This window comes from Apium graveolens, chromosome 11, assembly GCF_009905375.1.
Source record: "Apium graveolens cultivar Ventura chromosome 11, ASM990537v1, whole genome shotgun sequence".
Lineage (NCBI taxonomy): Eukaryota > Viridiplantae > Streptophyta > Magnoliopsida > Apiales > Apiaceae > Apium > Apium graveolens.
Window position 1 is genome coordinate 98,904,411 of NC_133657.1, and position 13,045 is coordinate 98,917,455.

The 13,045-nt window shown below is 34.7% G+C and overlaps 1 protein-coding gene across 1 annotated transcript; it reads left to right on the forward strand.

Moving 5' to 3' along the window:
* The first annotated feature begins 1,634 nt into the window (after window positions 1–1,634).
* LOC141695070 (MYB-like transcription factor ODO1) lies at window positions 1,635–3,677 on the forward strand. The gene is made up of 2 exons (XM_074499307.1): window positions 1,635–2,082; window positions 2,654–3,677. The coding sequence occupies exons 1-2, from the start codon at window positions 1,820–1,822 to the stop codon at window positions 3,288–3,290; spliced, it is 900 nt and encodes a 299-aa protein (XP_074355408.1). The 5' UTR covers window positions 1,635–1,819; the 3' UTR covers window positions 3,291–3,677.
* The last annotated feature ends 9,368 nt before the right edge of the window (window positions 3,678–13,045 follow it).

Genomic DNA, 13,045 nt, shown 5'->3' on the forward strand with positions numbered 1-13,045 from the left:
TTGTTCAGAGACATGTTTAGATCTCTTCAGATTGTAAGTTTATCAGTTTGCTCTGATACCAATTGTTACCCAGTAAAGATACAATATTTAAGGGGGGTTGGATACAATTGTATAAATGTTTCGAACAAGTAATAAAATATAACAGTTTTTTATATTTCTGATTAAAACTGTTACAAAACTCTCTCAAAAAATACTGATGTTCTTGAGAGCTGCTAGGTCGTATGATGCTCGAGATCGATACACTATGTGATGACCTAAACTATGTTTATATACTACACAGTTACAACTAAACAATCTAAGATATGCATTATCAAAAGCTAACCGAAACTGATACATATCTTCAACTGAATAGATAAAGTACTATAATTCAGACGTAAAAGATATCTACTCCACAATACAAGGAACATAACAAATCTTCTAAGCTGAATACTGATGACAACCAAATGCTGATGGTGTGTCAAATCTGACGACATATCAAATACTGATGACACCCGAACAGCCAGATCCTAAGTTTTTTTTTATCAATAAGAATCAATACGTAATATTATCTCCAAAACTTTCATCTCATTTTTGGGATGAAAAAACTTTATCTTAATTACCATCAATTACTTCCTTACCTAATAAAAATTCAGGAGTAAGGTTTTAGCATCTCTCGAAGGTATTCCAATGCATAGAACGGCAAAGAGACGGCTTTTACAGGGAGCTAACTTGTTGAATTGCAAAATGGACATAAAACGAAACTGGTGTCCTCGCTACAAGATAAACTCGATTGAACTTGTGTTTCTGCATTCAGGTAATCAGGTTAAACAAAAAACTTGGTTGAAATTCTGGGTCCACGTTGAACAATGCCTACCTACGCTAAGAAACACAAGTCAAATATTAAGCTTTGGGGTTTCAACCTACCACCATTTTAGATATTAAAATAAAGCAGCAGCATGACAGATGTACACAAATGCATACTTATCTATAACATTTTCATAAATCTCTCGATCGAATTATATTGATCATCTGCATGACTTATGGTCTTATATATGACACATCTTCTGTTACATTCCCTTTGGATTCTGAGACTAAATTTATAACACGTATTTGATTATTAAAACTTTATTAATTAGATACGGTGATATTGGAGTACCTATACGAAAATGAGCTGTTTCATTTCTGCGTACAACGTACTTGGAAAATATTTAATTAAATATATGTAGTACTCTGTATCCAACTGTAGTATCCTACGGTTTAACATTGTTCCCGAGTTTTTTGAGTAAAAAGAGAAAAATGAACGACAGATATCGCTATATTTATTAGAACAATCTGGAATGTGTAGTGTATTTGGGCATCCAATGGAAAACAGGCACGTCAGACTTGGGGATGACGTTAGAAGTGATGGAATGGTTGAGTAAGAGTGCAATGACAGAGTGGGAATGCTTAGATATGTAGCTTTATACTTTGGTCACTCATACTATCATGCATATATCACTCACCATCTCCACACCACAATTCGTAAGTAGAACCTATTTCACTACATGTAACACCAAAACAAACAACATTGTAGCTCAAAAGTATCTTTCATGATCCTAAGGGTGGACCCAACTTATTCTTACTCAAGTTTGTGTATATATAGTCACAATATATGACATAAGGTGTTAGCTAGAAAGGTGAGACCGGGCTATTGCATAAAGTCTGGTAGGTAATATAAAGGTGAGTTGTGGGGCTTTTGAATGCTGCATTCTTTCAATTCACTAAGCTAGCTATTGGCAGATTATATAGCTAGTACATAGAATTGTTGTTGTTTATAGTTTGTTAGTTGTTTTAAGTTATAATGGGGAGACAACCATGTTGTGATAAGCTTGGAGTGAAGAAAGGGCCATGGACTGCTGAGGAAGACAAGAAGCTTATCAGTTTCATTTTATCGAATGGCCAATGTTGTTGGCGTGCTGTGCCTAAACTTGCCGGTTTACGACGTTGTGGCAAGAGCTGCAGGCTTCGGTGGACTAATTATCTTCGACCCGACTTGAAGAGAGGCCTTCTTACTGATGATGAGGAACAACTTGTGATTGATCTTCATGCTCGCCTTGGAAACAGGTCAACTCTCTACTGTTTTATCTAAAAAATACTACGTTGATATATCAAACCAAACACACTCCATATATCCTGCTCGTAGAGCTGTGCACATTTTTTCTTTATCATTTGTTTTTCTTCTTTGTTTTAGCAAGAGATTGTAGGTGTTTAATTATGATTTATAAAGAGTATTCGAAATGAAGATTTTAAGAACAGAACTTTGTAACATACAAGTGCTTGCCACTCAATCAAATTGATTAAAAAGCACTCAATTACGCCACCTTTTCTTTGCTTTACCAACTACGACAGAACGTTTGGTGGGATTAATGAAATTAACACATTTCATTGGTTAGTCATTTTATCCTCTTTAGAGTTTTCCTTATACTTTTGGTTTCAGTTACTTTTTTGCCTGCATGCAAATTACTATACATTATCATACAGACATACACAATGATTAAAGTTTTCGTATTCTATGTGCAGTCGCTACTGAATCATTTCTTAATTTTTGGAAAACAATATTCTGCTGGCCTTGCTAGCTTAGTAAGTGGTTTAAAAGTTTCGTTGCACCAAAGTAACCAATTTTTTCCTTCATTAGGTGGTCCAAAATTGCTGGTAGGTTGCCTGGAAGAACTGATAATGAGATTAAGAATCATTGGAACACTCACATCAAGAAAAAGCTCATTAAGATGGGAATTGATCCTGTCACTCATGAACCGCTTCGTAAGGAAGAAAGCCCTAAAAAGACGGAGACATTATCTCAGCCCTTCCAATCACCGGCTGAAATCGAAAATCCAACTATACCAGTACAGCAGACTAATGTCACCGAAGACCAGTCTAATGTAATGGCCAGCTCTGATCAGCAAACTAGTGTCATGGCCAGCTCTGATCAGAAAACTAGTGTTATGGCTAGCTCCGAATACTCGTGTTCACAACCAGCTGATCAAAATTCTTCTGCTGATGAGTCTAATTCATTGGGTGCTATTTGTGATCAGATAGATGACTCGTTGATTAGTTACTTGTTAGAAGATGAAACTCCCGGACTTCTTGATGCATCATGGGACCTTCCGCCAGCTACAGAAAACTTTAACAACGTAAATGTGCCTCCTTCTTGGGACGAAACCTGTGCATGGCTATTGGACTGTCAGGATTTTGGCACTCAAGATTTCGGTTTCGATTATTTTAACGATGTCGAACTGAAGATGTTAAACCAGGTAGACGTGAAAAGCAATTAGACCAATAATCTCAATGGACAATGAAGCTAAAGAGATAAAAGCTTTAGGCAAAAGTACAGAGAACATGCATGTTACAAAGTATCATGTTGGTGAAAAGTTGCTGGATGTTGCAGTACATAACTGTTGTTTAGTTTTTATTATTATATATGATGCTATATTGTAAATGACGACGGTCTTGGATGGTAGAAAATCAAGTCTTGTTTCTAACCATCCAGATTAGAGCAAAGCTGCTTGACCCCAAGTCATTAGGGCCACATTTTTTCTCAAAATCTGAATGATGTTTGAGGAAAAGGGTGACAGCATCTCTCAATACATATTAATACTATGAAATATGTACCATTTGTACATATATATGTTAAAAACACTACAAGAATAAATGTCGTTTCATACTAAGATATTCCTACCAGCGAATTTTGGTAAGAATTGCTCCATTATTTCCTACAAAGGTTAATTCTGGCAGGAATTGCTCTTGGTGGGACCCATATCTTGCATACGCAAGCACCAAAACCTACCAATATTGGTAGGAAATTAAAAAATGATACCGAAAGTACCCCACCATCCATATCATCAGCTTTCACCTTTTTAAATCAATTAAACTTTATTTTAAAATTAATCATTTTAGAGATATTTCCTACCAGATTAGGTAAGAAATTAAAACATACCTATATTGATAGAAAATGATGAAATCCTTATATTGATATGACCCCACCCTCCATTTTATATTGATATGACCCCACCCTCCATATCAGTATTCCACGTATAATTCAAAATAAATATTATTTTTTCAACGTTGGCAAATTTTTAATAATTAATGATTTTTTCCTACCGATATTGGTAGGAAAAGAGGTGTCACCTGAAAGATGTTTCCTACCAAAGTTGGTGGGAAAAAATGTCCAAATTTAAAAATGGACCCACTACATTTTGTTTTTGTATTGTATGGTGTTAATGTATTGAAGATAAGATAAAAGAAAATAAAGATAAGGAAGAGTAAGAAGAAAAAAAAGAAGTTTTTTCATCAATCTCATCATTTGAAAGCTATTAATCTCATTGTAAGTTCTTTATTCAATTTATATAATATATGTGAATTTTGAATATTTTATATAATAATAATAATAATAATAATAATAGGGTAAGAATTTTTATTTAAATCATCCACTATTCAGAAAAGAATTAGAAAAGTAAAACTGGGGCTAGAATTCTTTTCATAATTGATGATTTGGGCTTGTAGTATATAAACTCGTGTTACAACCTATTTTATATTCACATAGCACAAAGCCACAAACCCTTGATATCGGGAGCCGCAGCCGGAAAGAGGTGAGAGGGAGAGATTGTGCTTGTGTCTACCGGTGTATCTGCGAGTACTGTACAAAATTGTGAGGTACCTATGTTTACCTCTTCTTTTGACAATGACATAATTAAAGTGTTATACTCTTATGAATATAAAATGCACTTATATCTTTTGTACCCATCTTGGAGTTTAATGCTGTTGAACAAATAAATATATAAATTGAGTTTGGTGTACTGGTTAATCTAAAACAAGTTTTTGACTTCTAAATTCATATTTAAAGGATTTCAATTTAATGATTAACACGTATATGTAATGATTTGATTTTTTTATTTATTTAATACATATTGTGTGCATTATTTTATTAGTATAAATGACCTGAATTTGATTATATAATTTGTTAAACTAGGTTATATAATATATGGTGTGCTTGATTATTTGTATCATAATATATTTTAATTACATGAGTAATTAGAATGATTAAAGTTAAGAGAATATCCGTATATTAAAATATGAATTTATGTTCGTGAATGTACATGCTTAGTCAGAGAAGGGAGTCGTGTAATTAAATATTTGTTTTCACTTTCATTTTTTTTACTTGTTATTAAATATATATTACTGGGCTTTGTTAAAGTAGCGTACCTTCAAATGTATAGTCTTGTGTCTAAGTGTTATTATTTTGTTTATTATTTTATTAGCTTAACCACTTTCTACTTTCTAGTACACATTCCCCTGGAATTTGATCTACATGGTCAATTATTAATTAGCATGTCATGATTAAAACTGTGCATGCAGTGATATGTAGCAATGTCCCTGAGGTTAGTAATTGAATTAAAATATAAATATAAATAAATGATAAGTAGTAATGATTATTGAATAAGTAATTATATAAATTAATAGTAAATTATAATTTTTGTAATTAGATTGCGGGTCGGGAATTTAATGGATTGTGTGCGGATCTCTTTAGTATTAAAGTTTGTGATTTACGAGGTACGGATTATGTCTCCTTTTATTCAGTGCTACTCCTCTTATAAATTAAATATCTCTGATTTGTTCAATTCCATATTTCATTCGTTCCGTTAATATTGTTTGATCATTTTAACTTCCGAAAATTATTTTAAAAAAATAATTTCAAAAGTTTTAAATATCGGTGGAGGAGTCACTTCTAGTAAAAATTTCGCGTGCTTAGGGTTTCGTTTTTAATTTGTGCTTATGACATATGCTTTACTTATTTATTATTCTTGATTGGATCATGATAAGTGATAAATAGTATATCATCTTTATATGATCTATCATGTTCTTTAATGGTTACTTGAGCATGGTGCATAGTTATGGCCTTAAGACCTTAGTTGTAATGGTTTATTCTTTTGGTTTGTAATAAATACGACTTGCATGTCGTTTTCTATTTGTAGTTGTTTTATCTCGAATGTAACTCGAGTTCTTTTGTAAGTTCATTAGTATAATTCTTAATGTAACATCCAAGAAGGACAAGGGAAAGAGGAGGCATCCTATGGAGGCCAAGGAGACAATGGAAGCAATAGAGAAGACATATGTAATAGTTATTTTTACACCATAGATTGACCTTGATCTTTTCATTAGCCTGAAAAGATCACATAGGATTGGGCCATAACTATTGCACGTTTACTTTACGTACTTTTCATATGATGTATAAATAGTATGTGTAGAGTAGAAAATGCATGTTTTAATTAGATTAATGATGCATGTATATATTAGATACATCACCCATGCCATGCCTTTAAACAAGATAAAATCTGTAACGACTCAAGATTTAAAATTAACAAACGATCATGAGATTCTCGTGTTTATGAAACACGGAATAAAATATGAATTTTCTTTATTTCTGACATGGGGCGATTTTGTCAACAACGGGTTCATAGAACTTGTAAGGCTGTGGGTTTTAAGCGAGACCGATGTGACTCCTCCACTACCTGAAAATCAAACCATTGACGAGTATTGATTTGAAGTATTTTATTCAAGGAAAAATTGGGAATCTCTTTATGATGGGATCATGATCGTTCTAAATTAAAAATCCCTAAGTAAAAATATTAAGTTTTAATCAGATGCTTTCCAATGAATGAACACTCATTAAATCCTAGATCGATAAGGGGAAGGGCTGTCAGTGGCAGGGGACTCCTATCTATCATGGTGAAATGCAACGAATATAAACGGTTATATTCGGACGTTGTATCATTGGGTCTAACTTAACAGAGTCATCATAATAAGATGAATATAAACGGTTATATTCAACTATTATGAACTTAGAAGCATAGAGTTTGGTTAAAAATCTATTAGATAGATAAGATCAATTGTTGTTCACCAAATTATCCAAGAATTATATATGATATAATTGACAACTGTTGTCTACCTAAATAATCATGTTTTAAGGATACCAGTGGTTGACTTAGAACATGACGAAATATGGATCTTGGCTCACTAGAAAGATTTATGGGATATACTTTCCGAATTAATAGTTAGGGCTATTAATTTGATAAAAAAATAATGGGAGATATATTACGAATATATCATAATCATATGAATATAAAATTTTAACTCAGGCAATCTAATGTTTATTTTGCGCTTTTATTATTGTAGATACTGAGTAATGGCAAACAACACAAACACACTATCCGTACGTTCAGTCCTTGAGAAGGACAAGCTGACAGGAGGAAACAACTTCCTAGACTGGCAGAGGAATTTGAGGATTGTCCTCAGGCAGGAGCGCAAGCTTCATGTCATTGATATTCCTCCTCCAAGCCCCCTTCCTGAGGGTGCTACTGCTGATGAACGAGCAGCACGCACAAGGGATGAGAATGATGCAAATGATGTTGCATGTCTTATGTTGGCAACTATGAGTGCTGAGCTTCAAAGACAGCATGTGCATATGGATGCATATACTATCAATGAGCACTTGCAAAGCATGTTTGCAAGCCAAACTCGTCAAGAAAGGTTCAACACGAGTAAGTCACTTTTTAATTGCAAACAAGGGGCGAGTGAACCAGTTGGCCCACATGTTCTGAAGATGATTGGTTACATTGAGTACCTTGAAACTTTGGGTTTCCCGATTGGTCCGGAAACTGGTATTGACCTAATCATGAATTCTTTGAACAACAAATTCACTCAGTTTGTTGTGAACTACAATATGAATGAATTTGACAAAACACGTACTGAATTGTTGCATATGTTGAGAACATATGAGACCAACATGAAGACAGCTGAACCTGCTCCCATACTGATGGTGGGAAATAAAGGTAAGGCCAAAGGGAAGGGCAAATGGAAGGGTAAGAAGAAGATTGGATCTGATTCTACACCCAAGCCAAAGTCAGGTCCCAAACAGGCTTTAAAGCCTAAAGGTGGTGTGGCCAAGGGTGAATGTCACTACTGTAAGAAAGATGGTCACTGGAAGAGAAACTGTCCAATTTACTTGGAGGATCTGAAGAAAAAGAAAGCAGTTCAGATTTCTGGATCAGGTATTTATGTTATAGAAGTCAATTTGTCTATTTCTACATCTTGGGTATTTGATACTGGATGTGCTTCTCACATTTGTATAAATGTGCAGGGCCTGCAGAGAAGTAGAACTTTGGCTAAGGGAGAAGTGGACCTAAGAGTAGGCAATGGAGCAAAAGTTGTTGCTTTAGCTGTAGGGACTTATTATTTATCTATGCCCTCTGGGCTTGTTTTAGAACTAGAAGACTGTTTTTACGTGCCTGCGATTCGCAGAAACATTATTTCTGTTTCTTGTTTGGACAAGAAAGGTTTTTCGTTTACAATAAAGAATAACAGTTGTTCTTTTGCTTTGAATGATTTAACCTATGGTGTTGCGCGTTTATTTAATGGTTTATATGTTCTTGATTTAGATAACCCTATCTGTAATATAGAAAACAAATGACTTAAAATGAATGACTCAAATCAAACATACCTCTGGCATTATCGTCTAGGCCACATAAATGAGAAACGCATATCCAAATTACATAAGGATGGATACTTGGATAAGTTTGATTTTGAATCATACCAAGAATGCGAATCTTGTTTGCTTGGTAAGATGACTAAAGCCCCTTTCACTGGTAAGGGTCAAAGGGCCACTAAACGTCTAGAGCTAATACATAGTGATGTATGTGGCCCAATGCGTGTAATGGCTAGAGGAGGCTACTACTACTTCATAACATTTACTGATGATTTCAGTAGATATGGATATGTATATCTTATGAAGAACAAATCCGATTCTTTTGAAAAATTTAAAGAATACAAGGTTGAAATAGAGAAGCAAATTGGCGGAGATGCAAGTATTAAGATCTTACGATCCGATCGTGGGGGTGAATACTTAAGCACCAAATTTAGAGAGTATTTGAAAGAGTGTGGTATTGTATCACAACTCACTCCGCCAGGAATACCTCAATGGAATGGAGTTTCAGAGAGGAGAAATCGCACCTTGTTGGACATGGTGCGATCGATGATGAGTCATGCAGATCTTCCAATTAGTTTCTGGGGTTACGCTCTAGAAATAGCGGCTTTCACACTTAACCGTGTTTCTACTAAGAAGGTTCAAAAGACTCCATATGAGATATGGAAAGAGAAACGGTCAGGCATGAACTTTATGAAAGTTTGGGGATGTAAGGCGTTTGTGAAACGTCAAGAATCTGACAAGCTTGGACCTAAATCCGAAGAGTGCATTTTTGTAGGATACCATAATGAAACAAAAGCGTATTATTTTTGTAGTCCTTCTGAGCAGAAAGTGTTTATTGCTCGAGATGCTGTCTTCATGGAAAGAGATTTTGTTTCCAAAAGAAATAGTGGGAGAACTATAGATCTCGATGAAGATCGAGAACCGCAAAATAGCATTGAACCTGAAGTGGAACAAGAGCAGAATAATGATAATGCTCAACAAACACAGGTTGTTCGTAGATCTGGTAGATTTCGCCATGAGCTAGAGAGATATGGATTTCTCATGACTCAGTGTGGTGATTTGATGCTCATAGATGAAGATGAGCCTCTCACATACCAAGATGCTATGAACAGTCCAGACTCTAAGAGATGGCTTGAAGCCATGAAATCCGAGATAGATTCCATGTACGAAAACCAAGTATGGACTTTGGTTGATCCACCTGAAGGGGTAAAACCCATAGGGTGCAAATGGGTTTTTAAGAAGAAAAAGGGCATGGATGGAAATGTTCAGACCTATAAAGCTAGGCTGGTTGCAAAAGGTTTCAAACAAATTCATGGTATTGACTATGATGAAACTTTCTCACCACTGGCTATGGTCAAGTCTATAAGGATTTTACTTGCCATTGCAGCATTCCATGATTATGAAATCTGGCAAATGGATGTCAAAACAGCCTTCCTTATGAAAGCCTTGAAGAGGATGTGTACATGACACAACCTGAGGGTTTTGTCGATCCAAGGAATACTGGCAAGGTATGTAAATTGCGTCGATCCATTTATGGATTGAAGCAATCCTCTAGGAGATGGAATATCCGTTTTGATAAAATAGTCACAGAGTATGGCTTTGTTCAAAACGAAGATGAACCGTGTGTTTACAAGAAGGTTAGTGGGAGCTATGTGGCATTCATAGTACTATATGTTGATGATATACTACTAATGGGGAATGACATACCTTCTCTAAAGGCTGTTAAGACTTGGTTAGGGAGCAATTTCTCTATTAAAGACTTAGGAGAGGCATCCTACATTCTAGGAATGAGGATCTATAGAGAAAGATCTAGAAGGATGATCGGTCTAAGTCAGAGCACATACATTGATAAGGTTTTGCATCGTTTTGGAATGCAAAATGCAAAAAGGGGATATGTCCCCGTGTCTCAAGGGATAACTATCTCTAAGGACCAGTGTCCGAAATCATTGGATGAGAAGGACCACATGAATAAAGTTCCATATGCTTCAGCAATTGGATCTATCATGTATGCAATGGTATGTACTCGCCCAGATGTCTCGTATGCTTTGAGCATGATGAGCAGATACCAGTCTAATACGGGTGAAGGTCACTGGACGGCAGTTAAGAATATTCTTAAGTACCTGAAAAGAACTAAAGATTCATTCTTGGTGTATGGAGGAGAAGAGAAACTCGTTGTAAAAGGTTACACCGATGCAAGTTTCCAAACAGACAGAGATGATACTGTATCACAGTCTGGTTTTGTGTTTTGTCTAAACGGAGCTGCTGTAAGCTGGAAGAGTTCAAAGCAAGAAACAGTAGCTGATTCTACAATGGAGGCTGAGTACATTGCAGCTTGTGAAGCAGCTAAGGAGGCCGTTTGGATTCGAAAGTTCATTTCTGATTTGGGAGTGGTTCCATCGATCGTAGATCCCATTGATCTATACTGCGATAATAATGGAGCCATTGCACAGGCTAAAGAACCTAGATCACACTCCCGGGCTAAACATATACTCAGGAGATTTCACCTTATTCGAGAGATTAATGAAAGGGGTGATATACACATATGTAAAGTACACACAAATGATAACATTGCAGACCCACTGACCAAAGGCTTGTCGCAGCAGAAGCACGATGGTCACACTAGTTCCATGGGTATTAGATATATGGGTGATTGGCTCTAGTGCAAGTGGGAGATTGTTAGTGTAGGTGCCCTAGAGGCAATACATTATTCTTTTATCTTTATGTCAGTTGATCATTCAATAAATGTATTTATTATGACCTTAATTACTGCGATATTTTGTTAGCATAATAAATGTCCTTAGAATCATGATACAAATTGTATAGTTTAAGTACATGACTTGAACTTGAGATTATATAATATATCATATTCTTAAAGGTCCCTAGTCGAGTATTATTATATAGGACAATAATAATACATAGATAGACTAGTATGTTGTTTGACAAGATAACCACATCTCATTGGTTATAAGTATGGGGATACTAAAGTCAATACATAGGTACATGTGAGAGTACATGGTACTGGACAGACCCACAATGAGATTCTTCATGTTTAATAAAGTCATAAGAAAGACTCACAGTGATAATGGTGTAACGATCCTTTGACTTGAAATCATTATATTTCTATACGAGGATTAATATACTTTGACTACATTAAAAGTTACTTTTGATCGGGTGATGATAAAAGTGGACATCGGGTATATCATGAGTCGTATGAGAAATATGAATGATAGATAAAGGATTTAACCCTCCTATAATTAGGAGAGATATTATTGGCCTCTTGATTGAGTGAGATTATAAAAGCATGGCCATGCTCAAATAATGATTTGTCTCGATAATCTACTCATGGATCAAGTAAACCTGGATTAAATTTTGAAGAGGATGACTAAATACATGCCTCGAGTTTAATCTATAATATGTATAGTTAAAGGGATTATATTACATGAAAAACATTAATAACGAAAGGTTTTATCTAATCACGATTTAATTATTGTTTAATTGGGTAACAATGATGTATTACTAGATACCGCTCATTGTTTATAATTTTATTAGAGAATAAAATTATTGCCAATTAAATAATAGCCTATAGGGTCGCACAAATAGAGCACTTAATGGAATAGTTAATTTAAATTATGGATTTAAATTAATTGATGATTATTTGAATTTTATTATAATTAAGTAAGACTTAATTGAGATAATATAAATTCGAATTAAAAGGAATGTTTTTTCCCATAATAATTAAGTATGACTTAGTTATTAATTGAATAATAGAAATTTATTTTTATTATTTAATCCAATACCTACTAGGGTTGGGCTTTGCTATTATGGGCCTTTTTAATCAGTCATTATAAATAGATAATGAGAGGTTAAAGAGGCTTGTACGTTTTTTTAAGAAAACCCTAGCAGCAAAGAGAGGCAGAGCCAATTCAGATCGTCAAGAAGGAGGCTAGTACATCCATTCCGTAGTCAAGTTCGTGAGACATTCTTGAAGGTGCTCGTGTGGATACCATAGAGGTGTTTCTCCGAGAGGTAGACACAAAGCGTGATAGCTAGGATCTCCGTTGAGTTCGTGAAAGTTAATCTCTTGAAAGGTATGATTCGTTATCTCCATAATCTGCCCATAATTATACATGGATCCTGTTTTTGGGTTTCGAAATTTTTGTTTTATTTACGTTTATCCGCTGCGTTTTATGCCTACGGAACCCAACAGTAATGATTATTGAATAAGTAATTATATAAATTAATAGTAAATTATAATTTTTGTAATTAGATTGCGGGTCGGGAATTTAATGGATCGTGTGCGGATCTCGTTAGTATTAAAGTTTGTGATTTACGAGGTACGGATTATGTCTCCTTTTATTCAGTGTTACTCCTCTTATAAATTAAATATCTCTGATTTGTTCAATTCCATATTTCATTCATTCCGTTAATATTGTTTGATCATTTTAACTTCCGAAAATTATTTTAAAAAATTAATTTCAAAAGTTTTAAATATCGGTTTATGTGATTTTCAAAAATTATTTACGACACCCTCTGTTTTGGAAATTTGAA

Bases quoted from the DNA above. Each gene is read 5' to 3' on its own strand.
- LOC141695070 (XM_074499307.1), top strand. From the start codon at position 1,820: ATGGGGAGACAACCATGTTGTGATAAGCTTGGAGTGAAGAAAGGGCCA. The intron at 2,083-2,653 runs GTCAACTCTCTA...TTCCTTCATTAG, and splicing joins CATGCTCGCCTTGGAAACAG to GTGGTCCAAAATTGCTGGTA.